Below are 17,429 nucleotides of genomic sequence, written 5' to 3'. Positions count from 1 at the left end.
GCGTATTTCTTGGGCAAACTTTTCTCGCGCCAGCCTGGGCCACCCTCCCTTCTCCACCGTCTTCCTTTTTATTTTCTTTTAATCATATTTAATTTTTTTTAGCTTTTCCTTCGCGGCCCGGAGTCCTCTTCTCGGGTTTTTTTCTTCCTTTTTTTTGTGCTCTTCGTCTGCTTTTCTGGCGCGTTTTCTCGCCGTTGTCGAGCCAACCTGCTGCTGAGTCCTGGGCGCCTGTTCCTCCACTGGACGCGGCCGGACTTGGCCACACAGCCAGGGCTCCCCAGTCGGTGGTCAGTTGTATTTACACTTGTAGCACATTGATTTTTTCAGTTCTCTCTGGACAGATTTCCCCCATCCATCGTTTTTTTTCGGCTTTGTTTTTGTGCGCTTTCCTCTCTGGCCTTCTTTTTGCTTCTGGCCATTGTCTTGGCCATTGCCCGCTTTTGACCAGACTTTTGAGCTGGCAGGTTGTGCGTAGGAAAGTCCGACGACTTTTTCTTTTCTACTTTTCGCTTTTGACCAATTATTATGAGCGTTTCTTATTTTGAATCATGGATTCCTTCATATAAAGAGCTCGGATGAAATAGGGGGAGAGTTGGTAAAGGGTTTCAAGTCCTGCAACAGAAAACTGAAAATCTAGAAGCTCTGAGCCACCTGATATCTCGTTAACATGCATCAATAATGACCCAATCCCCAGAGCATCCTCCCTCGGCCACTGCCCCCTTTGCTGTGAAGAGTAACTACTCGCAGATGGGGCCTCTCGAAACACGCTCCGCCGAGCCACTGGCGCCGGACGGAGGACAGCGGACGGCGGCCAACTTGTGAGCTCTTAATTAGTAAATGCTGGCCATTATGGCGGCCCTTCCGCCTCCGCAACCCCGCAGGACCACTGTAGAACATCTCGAGTGGCAAACAGACCAGAAAGCTCCTTCATCCTCCTCCGCACTCGGCGCGTATATAACCCATACAAAGGGAATTCATACATTTCATAATTATCAGGCAAGTCAAGAACCCCTTTATCACAAGCAGGCGCACCTACAAGCACTCCTCCGCTCATTCCAACCCCCCTTATGTGTTCGGGCGCCAAAGGATAACTGGGGAGAGAGATACATAGAAAGGGGGGGGGAAAGGGCACATCCTAGCTCTCCTCCCCCTGCCCGTCAGGTCCTCGCGAGCGCGCTCATTTTCGCGAGCGTGAAAAATTGAGCAACCAAGGAAAATACCGAAAAAAAAGAAGGAAAATATAACTGCGTCCTGGGCCGGAGACATGCGCACGTGTGCCGCGGGAAGCGCGGAAGGGTGGCGGCAAAGGGAACGAGGCAAATGTAAATTTTCATTCGTTTTTCCAGCAGGCCCCCGCGAACGGTGGCAGTGACAGCGGCAGAGGCGCCGCAACCGCCGGCCCGAGCAGAGCTGCCACAAATGAGGCACGCGCTGCATATGGCGATTTGAAGCAACCGATTCAGGACTCTGTTCATTCGAATTGAAAATCGAAATAGTTGCGCTGTAATTTGCATAATTTCCATATAAATCCCCTTGAGCGAACTCAGTTTTAAATGGAAAAAAAAAAGAGGTGCATCCTGCCACCCCTTGAGTCCTGGCCGCTCCCCCCGCCTTTGTTGCGAGGTGTAAAAAATGTGTAAACGTATCCTTTATTTGTCCTTTGTCTGAACAAAAATTTGCATATGAAAAACGCAAACGCAGTATGCATACCTTGATTTGCATAATCGATGCGCGCATGCGTGCAGTTTGGTTTTTTTTTTTATTATTTTTATCCGCATCAGAGTGTCCTTTTACCCTCCCTGATTGATCAGATGAGATTCCCGATCGTAAGAGTGACATATGCAACCCTACTTTCGCTGATCTGTTTTTTGGTTCATTAGATATTCACATGCAGATCGGAAAATAGCTATTTTTATCATCTATCGTCATCGTATTTTTATCGTCATCTAAGGACAAAAGTTTTATGAAACTGAAAAAGGATAAAGGCAGTCTCGCGGCTGGTGGGCCTAGCGGGGGCTTCGGAAAAGGTGCCACCGCCCCGAGGATGGGCCCAAAGCAGAAATCGAAGAAAGACAATTAAAATTTATGGCTAAAACAAAGCGGTGGAGGCCAAGAGAGCCGGCAAGCGAATAATAAAATGCAAATGAGCCACCGAAGAAAGCAAGACGGGCTGCAACAAAATGGGGCAGCAAAATGGAGCTCAGACAGGATCCTCTAAGTTCCTCTAAGAAATGTAATTTCTACATTCTCTGTTCTAGTCCTTCCTCCACCATATCTACCATCCTTCGAGCTAGGGTCCTTGGCATATCGACCAATGCCTGACTTCGGCTCGTCTGACCTCGACTAATCCGTCCGTGCACATATGTGGGCGTATGAATATACACATATGTATGTATGTAAGCGTATCCTGTCCTATGTACTTCAGTATTGGTGAGCGAGGATTTGCGCCAACAAATCGAAATGTTGCAAAATCGAGCTCATATGGCCCACACACACACACACAGGCACAGGCACACATGTCGACATACGCTCATCCACCCTCCTTCCTGTTCAGCTCCTTCCGCTTTTCCGTTCGGCATTTCCCGCAGCCGCTTTCCGATTCCGATTTCCACAAAAATCGCGTTTAGCTGGGGGTTGGTTTTTCCGAACTCCGCGATGTACACACACATACATACAAAGATTTTTTGTTTTCCATTTCTCTTTCGCACACATGCCGGCAGAGCGAGAGACATATGCACATACACACGGGTATGTACTGCGTGTAATATGTTGTGTATATGATTTTTTCCATGGCACTGCGCCAACGCCAAGGCCAGCCACCCACACTCACTCCCACTCCCACACAGACACACCCCCCACGTACGTTGTTTAGGTATCGTGCTCTCTCTCTTTCTTCGGGACCTGGTCGCCTGTTTCGGTCGCCGCTTTCTCGCTCTCCCCCATTTCGGCCCCAATACGGGAAAAACTCAACTCGCAGATTTCCAATTTCCATAAGCAAAAAAGGGATATGTTAACGTCGACGTCGGAATCGGAATCAACGCTAGCAGCGGCGCAGCAGTCGACGTCGACGTTAGCGTTGGCGCTGGCGTTTTTGGGGGTCCTGGCGGGGTCCTGTTAAAAAATGTTACACTCACGCGCAGTCGGTGTGACAACTGTGAGCTGTTCGATGTAAGCCGAATGAGTGAGTGAACTCCATGTGAGCCAAAAACAACAACACTGCTGGTGTCTGGTGGTGGCTATTACTCTTTACGAGCCCTCGTCTGAGCCTCCACATGGGTGAGTGTGTGTGTGTGTGCGTGTGAGTGGTTGTGTGTGAGCGGGGGATGTTCGTGGTGCTCTTTTTGCAACTTCGGCTCGTCCTTCGTCCTTCGGGTTCTCGAGTTCGGCTACGCATGTGTATGCAAATGTATTTCGTATACACATATACATAATAAATTTTTTTCGGTGTACGTGACGTGCGAGGACATCGTCCCCCATCGCCCATCGCCCGACGCCCGTCACCCTCCCCCTCCACAATCCTGCTGTTGTGATAAGGGAAATATATAGTTTATATGATGAAGGAGTAAGAAGTCGCTTCGACGCCAGCAGCGACGTCCACGTCGCTGTCGCTGCTTTAGAACCCGATCCAACCCGACGAGGACTTCATCCTGCCGAACGGGCGTAGCATCCTCATGTGCTCCTGTCTCGCTGCCACCGCTCATACGTGTGCGCGTACGTGGGCTGATTGCGGGACAGGGGCGTGGCAACTGGGGGTGGTGGTGGTGGCGGTGGGGAGCAGCGCGTGTGTGCCGTCGCTGCCGCCGCCGTCGCCGACGTTGCTGCTGCCACCGTTGACTGCGTCGCAGTTGCTGTGTGTTTTTTCGACCCGGCCGAAACATCATTTGAATTAGTCGCTTCGTGACGTTTGAACGGTTCGAAACATACGCGAACCACACGGTTCGAGCCACATACGGTTCGATTTGAGCTTACCCGTTTAACCAATCCGTTTTACCCGTTAACCGATACCGAGATGGAAGGCCAAAAAGGTCTATAACGCCGCCGCCAAATACAATTTTAAAATAGATCCGATCGAGATAGTAGGTTCCAAAAATTAACAGTGATATTAAAAAAGGTCTTTGATCTATAAGATAGTTTTGACTTTATTTTAAGAAAGTTTAATCTGAATTTTTTCGAGCCGAGTTTTTTAGTTGCTATCTATTAGATAGATTAGATTTCAATTTCGAAATCTTGTTCGTAATCCTAAACTGACTGATCGAAAGACTCAAGAGATCTTGGTGTTTTTGAGTGTTATGGGTGTCGCGCCTATCATAAACAAACATGTGCTATGAATTTCGAATGAATCCCCGCAGCCCGCAGTTCCGCGAAAATTGGCAGGACCAAATTAAAGGATCTGCGTGTCCAAATAAACACACAAATGGGCCGCAAATTGACCTGTCAGCGGCCATTTAGAGAAGAATACCTGACCGATCTACCTGTACCTGTACTTGAGTTTTTCTTTTGCGAGTGTGTGTCTGTAAACATAGACGATCACGCACCTGATTATCACCTGCATGGCCGAGGGTATGGAAATCCTTGGGCCTGCCAGGAGCGAAGACAGCCTCGGGCGATCCTTCCAGCTCATACTCCACCCCTCACGCACACATGCACCCCCGGGCATGCGGTGGTGCGGCGTGGTTGAGGGTTGCATGTGTGTGCGGGGTAGTGTGGTGCGGTGTGGCAAGGGCAGGCTCATAGGTGCATTTATTTGCATAGTTCAGTTAGCAGCAAGCCCTCGACATAAGCGTGTTGCGATCGTCCGAGCGCGTAAAATAACCACGAAACGAATTTGAAACATTTTGCAGTGAATAGTGTCCTTGCCAAAAAGTGCTTGTCCTTGAAGTGAGCCAAAAAATAGGCAAAGCAAGTGAATTATTGACAAGATCCGGGAATTAAAGACAAGTTTTTATTTTCAAGTCGAGTCGGGACATTTAAATGGTATGTAAAATGGGTGAAATCAGATCCCTAGAAAAGGAGATGTTCGAAAGTCCTGGAGCCACCTGCCCAGGACTGACTTACTTCGCAATTAATTAAAAAACTTGACAGTTTCCTTCTGCGTTTGGCGTTCCACTAACTTGCTTCTACCTGTCGCCACTCTAAAGCAAAGCAAATAAATAAAAATGTTGTTTCAGCTGCCACAGACCGCAAATGAGTTACGGGCGCGAAAAAACGGAGCAAGTCCTTGGACCGGTGGAGAAACCAAGACCCGAACTGCTCTGCTAATTGCACATTGTTGCATTCGAGCGTGGTTATCCTTGGCTCTGGGTTCGGTCGGAGCAGAGAAGCATGTGTTAATATGCGGTTTCCAGCCCAAGTTCCCAGTCCCAATTCCAATCCCAGCACCATCCCGGGATGCAGCAACTACGTCAAATAAAAATGTTTGTTTTGCTGCGCGCTTCTAGTAAAGTTTTTTAATTTTGCCCTGGGAAGTGGGTGTGCAGGAGCTGCTCTGGAAGTTTCCCAGTCGAAGGCAGCCACCCAGGCAGCTGGTGACTTCTTTAAAAATTCACACACGCAGATGGACTGAGAAGAGGTGCCCCCAGACAGCGGCTGAATTAATTAGATGCCTCGCACTGTATCACTTCATGCTGCATAGACTGTTGTGTTTTATTCGAAGGAATATTAAAATTTATTCAAAAGAGCATAGTATTTTAGAGTTTTTAGGCATTAGTTTTAATTACTGGATGGAAAAAAATAGGTCTCATGACAAGATCATATAGAAAATTGATGCTAAAATAATGTAGATTAACAACGTATATTAAAAAGTATCTTTAAAATAAAACTTTAATGCCATATTTAGCTAGATAACTCAGGAATTCATAGTTGATTCCACTGTATCTGTGTCTAGGCAGGGCCAAAATGAAAAAATAAAACAAAGCACAACAAAATCCGGGACAGACGCATGCTGAGATGAACCATTATCACACATCACACATCTGCATGTGATATCCTCGAGGATATGCGACACGACACGTAGCAACTGTGATTGCCGCCGCACCTCATGCCTGCTCCCTGGCTTTGTTGTGCTTTCAGCTGCTCAGCTCCTGGCTGTGTTTGGCTTTTTGTTCCTCGCTTGGAAAAATGATATATGCCGGCACTCATTAACATATTATCACTGCAGATATGTATGCCTCCGCACAGCATATGTCATGAATACGAATACATTATCCCTAAGCTTTGCTAACAGCTCCTCCCGACGCGGATTATTTCTTGCAGAGACCGAGTGCTCCACTGGCTGCACGTGACTGGAACGGGGCATGTTAAAGGACGCCGACCAGGAGCTGATTAAACGCCGCCAACTGACGTCGCTCCCCATGACCGACTTCGCCCGCCAGGTGGCGCCGCCCATCCAGCTGCCACTGCCGCTTCCGTTGCCGCTCAACCTGCCGCTGCCCCTCTTGGCCAAAACCCCAGGCAGTGACCACGCCCCAATGCATTCCACACCGCCTACGACACCGCCCACGCCGCCTCCGCTGCCGCTCAACATGAGCCAGACGAAGACGTCCGAGACCAGCGGTGGCCGACAGAGTCCACCGGCCACGCCACCATCCGCGGGACCGGCCATGGCCCATGCGAGCTCCGGGCCGCAGGACCACTACAGCCTGCGGTGGAACAACCATCAGAATCACATCCTGCGCGCCTTTGACGCACTGCTCCAGACCAAGACCCTGGTGGACGTGACCCTGGTGTGTGCGGAGACCTCCATCCGGGCCCACAAGATGGTGCTCTCCGCCTGCTCCCCCTTCTTCCAGCGGGTGTTTGCCGAGACGCCCTGCAAGCACCCCGTGATCGTGCTCAAGGACTTCCGCGGCTGGGTAGTCCAGGCCATCGTGGACTTCATGTACCGCGGCGAGATCAGCGTGCCCCAGCAGAGGCTACAGACGCTAATCCAGGCCGGGGAGTCACTGCAGGTGCGCGGTCTGGTGGAGAGCTCCGTGCCGGAGCACACCCCAACCCCCGCCGCTTCGCCCGACGACTTCGGCATGCTCGACACATCCATGCTCTCCTCCAGCTTCGAGGACGATGGTCCCCCCTCAATGGTTCGCCCTTCAGCGGCGTCCGCCGGCAAGCAGGTGATGATGCCCTCCGCCGCACGAATGTTCGGCAGCCACCACTCCACCCTGCTGAGCCTGCGACGTAAGAGGGAGCAGGAACAGGAGCTAGAGAGCGACCAAGAGCTGGGGGGCAGCTCTCCGATGCCCCGACGAAAGCAAGCGCGGCCCCGTCGTCGATCCGGAGACGTTCCCCATGACTTCGCCCTCGGACCCAGCAAATCGGAGACCGAATCGCTGCAGACTGTGATCAAGCACGAACTGCTGGAACGAACGGAGAGCAATCAGGAGGAGGCGGACCAGGACACCGCAGCACGAAGGAACGACTCTGCGACGACGGACTCCTCCGAAGAGCAGGTTAAAGACAAGTCTGCAGAACAGCATCGAAATATGAGTGATTGTCGCCGACTTGATCTTGATGACGACGAGGAGGAGGAGGCGATGCAGGACCGGGACGATGCGGAGGAAGAGCAGGAGGAGGAACAGGACATTGAAGAGCTTATTCACACGACCAACGAGCTGAGGCGACAGGCTGCCGCGGCTGCTGCCAATGCGGCGGCTGCCATATCGCCCACCCCCTCGCCCTGTCCCAGCGACGGGCCGGAGGATCTCTGCACCACCAAGAAGGACAAGAAGGACAGGAGCAATCACTCCACGGCCGCTCCCTTGTCCGACTGCGAATCAAACAACAACAACAGCAGCAAGCTGCAGGACAACAACCAGCGCATCATGCTGTCCCTGAAGGATATCCGCCAACTGAACGCCAATCCCAACGCCGGCCAAAATACTCCCAGCAGTGGACCAGGATCGGGCTGCAACAACAACGGTCTGTTGAACTTCCCACCTCCGGGAATGAGGCCACCCGGACTCCCGGACAGTCCACCCTGCCACATGGAAGCTTTGGAGGCGCAGATGCATGCTGCCGCCGCCGCTGCCGCTGCAGCCGCAGCTGGCGACCATCCCTTCCACCACATGGAGCACCAAATGGAGATGTCCCTGGCCGCCGCCGCTGCAGCAGCCGCGATGCACCAGAGAGAGCCACGGGACCCCCGCGATCCACGCGACCACAATGCATTCGCCACCAACTTGCTGGGGCCCATGGGTATGTCTCCCTTCGGAGGACCCAACGGAGGAGGACCTTCGGGCCAGAGCTCTGGCCCGGGAAGTGGCGGATGTCCTGGACAGGCGCCGCACGAGAGACTCGAGGAGAGCATGAATCGGCTGAGCAAAGAGCTGGGCAAGGAGTTCGGCAAGGACTTTGCCCCCACGTCGCCCATGAGTCTGCCGGGACACTTCAATCCACCGGATGGACCTCCTCATCCGCCATCGCCGCTGCCCTTTCCTGGCATGTCCTCGGCGATGACGCTGACGCCGCCTCACAGTAAGTACCCCCTAAATATGTCCTCTTTTTTTTGAGTCTGGTTGGGCCCCGTGACCTCTTGCTGGGTTAACTCTCCTTTATGGAAGACTGTGCATACTCCACCGGAAGTCCTCAATAAGCAGACCCACTTTCGTGTACAAGGGTCGTCGACGTCAGCCTTCCGCAATTTCGCAGACATATTTGCGTGTCCCCATCGCTACTCGGAAATGCAACATGTGGTCCCCTAAGCCCCATCAACGCGTCGTCAAGTGGCGAGAATCCTTGGAGAAGTACTCTGGCGCTTGGCTGCCGCTGAAAAGCTGTCGCAAAGCCCCTAAGCATATTAGGGCTCCTCCGCTCCGCTCCGACCCGCCAGTCTCTTTGGGGCTCACCTGCCAATCCCCTGCATTCGTTTCCTCGAAATACAATAATTAAGTCATAAAAGTTTACGCTGCTGACAGCCCATAAGAAATATGGCAATGCAATGGGTCTCCTAATAATTTGACAGTCCGTTCCCCACAGAAACGGAGTCGCTATTTTGCGGTTGGATCTGCAACTATGACTGCGACTGCAGCCGGAGCAAATTCAATTGCGCTTTATATGATTTTTATATTCATGTCACTGGGAGTCAGGCGAAATAAACGCAAACACAAATTGAGGTGCAAAGGTCGGTGGAAGGTTGGTCGGAGTTGCTTCCGACATTGCGTGCAGAAAGCGCAAGAAATTTATGTTGTGTCTATTCGAACATGTGAGGAGAAGTTTTCTGGAGGCGGAGCGGGTTGAGTCGGCAAACTGTCAGCAGACGTTTAGCGAAATGACTTTTAAGTTGCCTGGCTGCCAAGCCGCTTCCACCCACCCCCACACACAGCCATGTGTTGTGTTTAAAGTATGCCAAAGAGCGCACAACTTAAACCTTTTGGCAAACAACTTTGGCACCGTCTCCGGGCGGCATAAATAAAAATAGGAAGACGGCGACGGCGACTGAATCGACTGAGGACTATTCCTTGCACACAACTTTTTGCACATAAGTCGCGCGATATTCATATTAATAATATCCGTTTGGGGAGACCCAAACTGCACAGCCAGAAGCGAAACCGGAGCCGCAGCCAAAGCCCAGGACCTTTACCTGGTCGGGTGAGGGGCGAGTGCAGGCGAGACGCGCGCACACAGGATATAAAATAAATTAAGGCACAAAAATATGAAAAATTGTACGAAAATACCCGAGTGGGTGAAGGAGTGGGAGATGGGCAGGAAGCGCAATACCTTTTAATGCGACAAAAATTTCACAGAACATATCAGCGGTAGGAGAGTCGCTAACTACTGCATAAACAGGCTGCAGGCAATGAAGGATTCCGCCAAGGATACGCCAAGATATATCGAAGTCCTTAGGGACTATGTGTTACCCTGCAAAAACCAGAGCTAGAGACTATTTGATAGACAAAGCTAGGCATTCGCGGGGTTCATGCTACCCCAGTGAGACACTCAATGACTTAAAGAACTTCCTTGTGGGCTATGAGCCTTGCAGACAGAGCCAGGGATTTGCCGCCGTTTGTCCTTCGTATGAAGAATGTGATTTATTTTTTCGGCAGAAACATTTCGGCGTGAAAATCATTGAACTAATAGCTTGTGACATGTGGTTGGGGGTCGGCTGGGGGGAGTCTACCTATCTGCTCGAGACCGAGCCGGAGCCGGAGCTGGAGACGGAGCCGGAGACCCCTTCAAGAATCTGAAAGGGAAATCCACTAATTTCGGGCGCCGTCAAAAGAAGAGGGTACACAAAAAAATAGAAATAAAAAGAAAAGCACATTACGTATACGCCGCGTGTTGTAATGTCTACTTGAGAACACACAGAGGCAAACAATGTGCGCTCGTTATTTGTGTCATTATGCTGTAGCTACAACACATCCTCGAGACACAGATACAGATACGGATACAGATACTGCTGCGTCCCTTGTTCACATGCTTGAGCATTGTCTGAGCTGAGCCCGTCTGTCTGCCTGTTTGCATCCATCCTGTGGAATCCGCGGCGCGACTTATGAAATCATTCAGCACAATGTCAATATTATGCGTTGCCACTCAGCCTGGCGTATCCTTCGAGTCGTGGTTCTGAGTCCTTCAGCCCGTCTCATCAGCGCTCCAATTGTTTCACTCATGTGAAGGAGTGCTCTCCATGCGGAAAATATTAATGAAATAACGACGTGCTATTGTTTACCATCCGGGGCCATTGTCTCTCCCGGCTAATCATTTTCAGTGAGCTGGAAAATGGGTTTGCAGCCGACTTGCACTGGAGATTGTATAAGACGCAGTGCAGCTACAAATATAAATTTGAATCGTGTACCCCCACTAACTTAATTCCACTTTTCCGTTGCAGTGTTCGGCCTGGACTCCCCACTCGGACTGTTTCCGCCCGGAATCGATCCTGGAAAGCTCTACAACCCGCTGATGGAAATGAGTGACCCGCGGGAAATGCCTGGCGGACCACCGCCATTCCTCAAGAAGAAAAGTAAGTACCCCAGCCCCTGGAGTCAAAATTGTACCAGAACAAACTTTCGCCAAGCCGAGCAAACAACTAATTAACCCCAAAGCCCCCTTTGAAGCCCCTTTGAGAGGACAGAAGGTTCAAAATCACTTGGTCTTGATTGGCGTCGATCACGTTGGAGCAGTCGAGCGTTAGGTTCCGTGCCTGGCTGCAATACTTCACACCTGACTGATTGATCTCCACCTTTGCACCTCCTGCCTCCGATCTGCTGCGCTTTTGCTCACGTCTTAGCGTCTTGGTGCTTTCGGGTTGGGGTTCGGGTTCGAATCGATTGTGTGGGCAATTGAAGAGCAAATAGAAAGGGTCATAGCTAGTGTTGTGCAAGTGGCGGGGCTAATCTGTAGTTGATTAGATTCGATCGAGATCTGAGTTACGAAACCATTTAAGGGTAAAGCCAGAGGACCACTCTCTCCCGTCCATCCACATACCACCATCCACATCTTCTGTGCTCTCCTCCCCAACCCTCTCCGAATACGAGTCCGAATCCGTTCCAGATGCGATCACTGATCACTCGAGCGATCATGTGAGGCGGCAAATTTGTTTCTGCGGTTTTCCTGTGCCCCGATCGCAGCAATCGCGGAATCGCTCCAGAAACGGTTTGTTTGTGTTTCTCATTGGTTTCTTGCCCCATTGGGGCAACATGTGCACCTATGCATATCGCAAGCGGCAAAGGCAACTGCAACGTTAACATAAACGTCGTTTTTTCTGATTGACAAATGGAAAAGGCGAGTCGAGGAAGTAGCGCCGCTTCCACCACTCTCGACCGGCTCACCTGCAATGGATGTGATGTGATGCAAGTGAAACCTCAGAGAGGTAATGAATTTTTTTGTGCCTGGCCAGAGTGCGGGGAAATCATAATAACCATTTCACATTTCGTAGAAGTGTGGTTCGGAAATCAATTATAGCCGCAGTGAGAGACAGAGCACTCCGTCGACTGGATGTATATATTTATAATCCTCATGTGAGCTCTTTGCTTTGACAGTTCACTTGACAGTCGAACGGCGTTGACGGGTTAAGTGCTGGCCTATTAACGGTTTTTGGTGGAAGTTATGTGGGCCGAGGCATTCGAGTTATTCGGGGGACTTTCAATACTCTCACTTGGATTGGCCCAGCGCTAGTTAATTGCTTCATTTTCCGCCTCTCAAGAACCGAACGATCAAAGTCGTGATCATATGTTCGAGACATTGGACGAGTGTACATCATGGAGGGTTTCTGGCAGATGTTATCCGATCCGTATCACCCGGCGCACTGGAATGATGCCGAAATTACAAGCACAATTACAACAAAGTATGCCGGTAAATAAAACGCAAGCAAATCTGGCGTATAGCACGATATTCTTTTATTGCAAATCTGCAGAAACCCGTTTCGCAACTGATACCAATCAGCAGCAGCTGGGGAAGCTGGTGAAGCTCTCCGATACCCTCGATACCCTCGATACCACCATGGATCCTTGGGTCGTGTGGGTGTGATTAACTGATTTGTTCACATTCATTTGTTCATTCGGCTACGGCGATTGTTTTTGCCCTCTGCTGTGTCTGTTTTGTCTGTGAAACGTGATTTGCGATTTGTAGCAAATTCAAATTTCGTTTATGTGAAAGCACACTGGCTTGTTTTCGGCGGGGAACTTCATTAGACGGGCCAGTCTATATGTGGATGGATACATAGTCGGAGCGAGCTATTTCGTTGCACTGTCGTCTTCTCTGGAATCGAAGGGTCAAACCCTGTTTGTGACCTGTGCATCTGCAGACAATTCAGGGGAAAATTCATATGATCAGCCAAGCCAGTGTAAGCCGGAGGATCTGCCACACGTTTGCCTTCAATTCCTCTGGCCCCGCTCTCCAAGACCCCTTCTCTAAGTCTTGGCAAGAAACCTGTGGCTTTGTGGCGCTCCGCGCCGGTGCCAAGCGATATCTGAGGATCTAAATTAAGTTTTAGCGGCGCATGTGACGCTGCGAACTCGTAATTTGCATACAGAGGAGAGCCTAGGCGCACTGGAGGAGAGAACCACCACAGCGCTCCTCCTCCAGACTAGCTGCCACACAAAGAATCGCGGCTGGGTGTGTACGGCCGCGATCTCCTCCAGATCCCGATGCCAGACAATAGGTGACTTTTCAGCAAATCTCAGCAAATCTAGCCGGCATATGGGGCCAGGCAACAGATTGAAACATTAGCAGATGTAAGCGCGGCGATAAGCTCGTGTTCTGCAAGCATTGTGGTGGCTCGACCTAATCCATGCCTTTCCTTTCTTCTCTTGCAGTGCCCCGACCCAAGGGACAGCACTCTGCGCCTCGAGGAGGTCCCCCTCGCTCCTGGACGAACACCGAGCTGACGGAAGCGCTCCAGCATGTGTGGAACAAGAAGATGACCACGTCGCAGGCCTCGCGCATCTTCGGGATCCCCTACAACTCGCTTCTGATGTACGTGCGGGGGAAGTACGGCAAGAGCCTAAAGCTGGAGCAACTGCGCAAGGACTGCATCAGCGGGCCGCCCATCGAGATGCTCCAGATGGGCATCAGTGGGGGCGGAGGCAGCGGGAGTGGCGGCAGCAGCTCCAGCAAAAGCGAGAAGAGCAAGGAGCGCAAGGATAAGGACAAGGACAAGAACTCCTCTGGTAGCCACAATAACTCTGGTGGCTCCGGCAACTCATCTTCGGGCGGTCCAAGTTCCGGGAACGGACCCCATCATGGCGAAATGGGACCACTAGGCTCCCTCGACTTGGAGCTGGGCTTGCCACTGGGACCGCCGGGAGGACCCCGAAGCGGCAGCTCGGAGCCGGACCTGCTAGGCGGCCCCAACGCCCTCTTCAACCCCTTTAACCCGCAGGGCTTCTACCCGGACTTTGCCGGCGGTTTCCCCGGGCTGCCCCTTAGCATGCTGAACCTGCTACCGCCATCGGAGCGACACCATGCAGCGGCCGCCATGCACCACCTGGGCGTGACCATGGACGAGGACTGCAAGTCGGTGGGCTCAAAGCAGTCATCCTCGCTGGACGACGACTTCCCGGGCTCGGGGCTGCCCCTGTCGTTGGAACAGAGGCGGGAATTGGGGGCGAACGGACCGCCGCCAGTGGCGCAGTCTAACGGGAGCGCTGGACAGGATTGAAACTTGTGGCCGGATTGGGCAACCGGTGCGGCTGCCAACGCCAATCCACCACTGTACTTCCCAGCCCTCGAGCCGAGCCAGGACCTGCCGCTGCACCAGGTGGGCTGCCGCGACCTCAGCTTTAAGCCGGACATATTCCTGGCCAGGCGCAAGCTGAAGCGCTTCCGAGTCAAGCGCCATCTCCAGGCCCAGATGAAGGCGCCTCAGCCTAGCGGATCCCTGGCCCCGCTGCGGACCTGAATGTGAATGTTAACTTGAATGCAATACAGTACTCCTAGTTTGTTTTTTTTCGATTATTGATCCGCTGATTTTATTTGGTAGCATTAGTTCTTCCCCTAATTTAAGCAATGAGTTGTGTATATTTTGCTGGTGCTTTTAGTTCCTAATCCCGATTATATAATTTGTGGTTACCTTTAGTTCGGTATTTGAATATGACAAAGCTTACAAAGCATTTGAGGCAATACGTTAAACAGTATATTACAGTTAATCTTTATTTAATTTAAGTATTGGAAGGTATATAATCAAAATACGAAGCTGATGACATGAGGAGGATCTTGTAAATAGGCAGTAATCCAGCCAGACGACTGCGTCTGGTTGGCAGATACTTAGATTTTAATGCAACAACACTGCAATTAGTGGTATCGATAATGTGCATTGACGATGACTGTACCAAAATTTTTAATGTTATTTGATAAAACGGAATATGACTATTAGTTTTAGTCTTAAGTGTTTCTGTAGGCAATTTGTAACTGTATAGAAAACACCACCCCTGATCCCATTTCCTTAACTCCCTTATTTATCCCACAATCAACTTTATTTCCCCAAAAATCTCTCCATTCCCCAATATTAGTGGACTGTGCTTTGTAAATCTCAGCCAAATGCATTCAATCCCGCCAAGTCGGGCTTGTAATCTGAATTGTAAAGAACGCCACACGACCCCCAAATGGCACACTTAGTGACTAATTTCCCTTGCATAGTGTTAATAATTTATAAGCTCAAATAAAATATTTTAATATTAAATATTACAACATATTATGTAAGTAAAACAAAATGAATGTACGCATTACAATAAATAGTAAAAGTTATTAAATAAAACGTTAAATACGATTATTTGCAAAGGTCTTCAGAAAGAATAAATAAATGTGGGGTTTCCAAGAAAGAATTGGGAATAAATCTATCAGAAAAATCGGTCCCATGTTATGATGCATATAGATGGAAAAGATAATCATATAAATATGTCGATTTTCCAATTTCTCCACTTTGGCTCCTTCCGATAGCCACAGCTCAGCCAATTTGTAACCGATCAGGAAATAAAGTACCATTTTGTAATCAGCGAACCCAGAAGTGACTTTCCTACCATTTCCTCATTCAAAACATTGCTTAAATATCGTTTTGAAATTTTTCGAATTTTTTCCAAGGGGTACCCCTGTAAAAATGTCGATTTTCCAATTTCTCCACTTTTACTCCTTCCGAAAGCCATAGCTCAGCCAATTTGTATCCGATCAGGAAATAAAGACCATTTTGTAATCAGCACACCCAGAAGTGACTGTCCTCATTCAAAATTTTGCCTAAATACCGTTTTTCAATTTTTCGAATTTTTTCCAAGGGGTACCCCTGTAAAAATGTCGATTTTCCAATTTCTCCACTTTTACTCCTTCCGAAAGCCATAGCTCAGCCAATTTGTATCCGATCAGGAAATAAAGTACCATTTTGTAATCAGCACACCCAGAAGTGACTTTCCTCATTCAAAACATTGCTTAAATATTGTTTTGAAATTTGTCGAATTTTTTCCAAGGGGTACCCCTGTAAAAATGTCGATTTTCCAATTTCTCCACTTTTACTCCTTCCGATAGCCACAGCTCAGCCAATTTGTATCCGATCAGGAAATAAAGTACCATTTTGTAATCAGCACACCCAGAAGTGACTGTCCTCATTCAAAACATTGCCTAAATATCGTTTTTCAATTTTTCGAATTTTTTCCAAGGGGTACCCCTGTAAAAATGTCGATTTTCCAATTTCCCCACTTTTGCTCCTTCCGAAAGCCGTAGCTCAGCCAATTTGTATCCGATCAGAAAATAAAGTACCATTTTGTAATAAGCACACCCAGAAGTGACTTTCCTCATTCAAAACATTGCCTAAATATCGTTTTTCAATTTTTCGAATTTTTTCCAAGGGGTACCCCTGTAAAAATGTCGATTTTCCAATTTCTCCACTTTTACTCCTTCCGAAAGCCATAGCTCAGCCAATTTGTATCCGATCAGGAAATAAAGTACCATTTTGTAATCAGCACACCCAGAAGTGACTGTCCTCATTCAAAATTTTGCCTAAATATCGTTTTTCAATTTTTCGAATTTTTTCCAAGGGGAACCCCTGTAAAAATGTCGATTTTCCAATTTCTCCACTTTTACTCCTTCCGAAAGCCATAGCTCAGCCAATTTGTATCCGATCAGGAAATAAAGTACCATTTTGTAATCAGCACACCCAGAAGTGACTTTCCTCATTCAAAACATTGCTTAAATATTGTTTTGAAATTTGTCGAATTTTTTCCAAGGGGTACCCCTGTAAAAATGTCGATTTTCCAATTTCCCCACTTTTGCTCCTTCCGAAAGCCGTAGCTCAGCCAATTTGTATCCGATCAGAAAATAAAGTACCATTTTGTAATCAGCACACCCAGAAGTGACTGTCCTCATTCAAAATTTTGCCTAAATATCGTTTTGAAATTTGTCGAATTTTTTCCAAGGGGTACCCCTGTAAAAATGTCGATTTTCCAATTTCTCCACTTTTACTCCTTCCGAAAGCCATAGCTCAGCCAATTTGTATCCGATCAGGAAATAAAGACCATTTTGTAATCAGCACACCCAGAAGTGACTTTCCTCATTCAAAACATTGCTTAAATATTGTTTTGAAATTTGTCGAATTTTTTCCAAGGGGTACCCCTGTAAAAATGTCGATTTTCCAATTTCTCCACTTTTACTCCTTCCGATAGCCACAGCTCAGCCAATTTGTATCCGATCAGGAAATAAAGACCATTTTGTAATCAGCACACCCAGAAGTGACTGTCCTCATTCAAAATTTTGCCTAAATATCGTTTTTCAATTTTTCGAATTTTTTCTAAGGGGTACCCCTGTAAAAATGTCGATTTTCCAATTTCTCCACTTTTACTCCTTCCGAAAGCCAGCCAAGGGGTACCCCTGTAAAAATGTCGATTTTCCAATTTCTCCACTTTTACTCCTTCCGATAGCCACAGCTCAGCCAATTTGTATCCGATCAGGAAATAAAGACCATTTTGTAATCAGCACACCCAGAAGTGACTGTCCTCATTCAAAATTTTGCCTAAATA

At 49.0% G+C, this 17,429-nt stretch overlaps 1 protein-coding gene across 1 annotated transcript; it reads left to right on the top strand.

Annotated features, from left to right (window-relative positions):
* The first annotated feature begins 3,877 nt into the window (after nt 1-3,877).
* Nucleotides 3,878-14,879, top strand: lov (jim lovell). Its single transcript, XM_017241346.3, has 4 exons — nt 3,878-4,076; nt 6,253-8,469; nt 10,820-10,951; nt 13,245-14,879. Exons 2-4 carry the CDS (start codon nt 6,294-6,296, stop codon nt 14,087-14,089), a joined length of 3,153 nt encoding a protein of 1,050 aa, XP_017096835.3. The 5' UTR covers nt 3,878-4,076; nt 6,253-6,293; the 3' UTR covers nt 14,090-14,879.
* Nucleotides 14,880-17,429: the final 2,550 nt, after the last annotated feature.

Source organism: Drosophila bipectinata, chromosome 2R (genome assembly GCF_030179905.1).
Source record: "Drosophila bipectinata strain 14024-0381.07 chromosome 2R, DbipHiC1v2, whole genome shotgun sequence".
NCBI lineage: Eukaryota > Metazoa > Arthropoda > Insecta > Diptera > Drosophilidae > Drosophila > Drosophila bipectinata.
The sequence above is the reverse complement of the archived record's forward strand: the minus strand, read 5'-3'. Positions and strand labels throughout refer to the sequence as shown.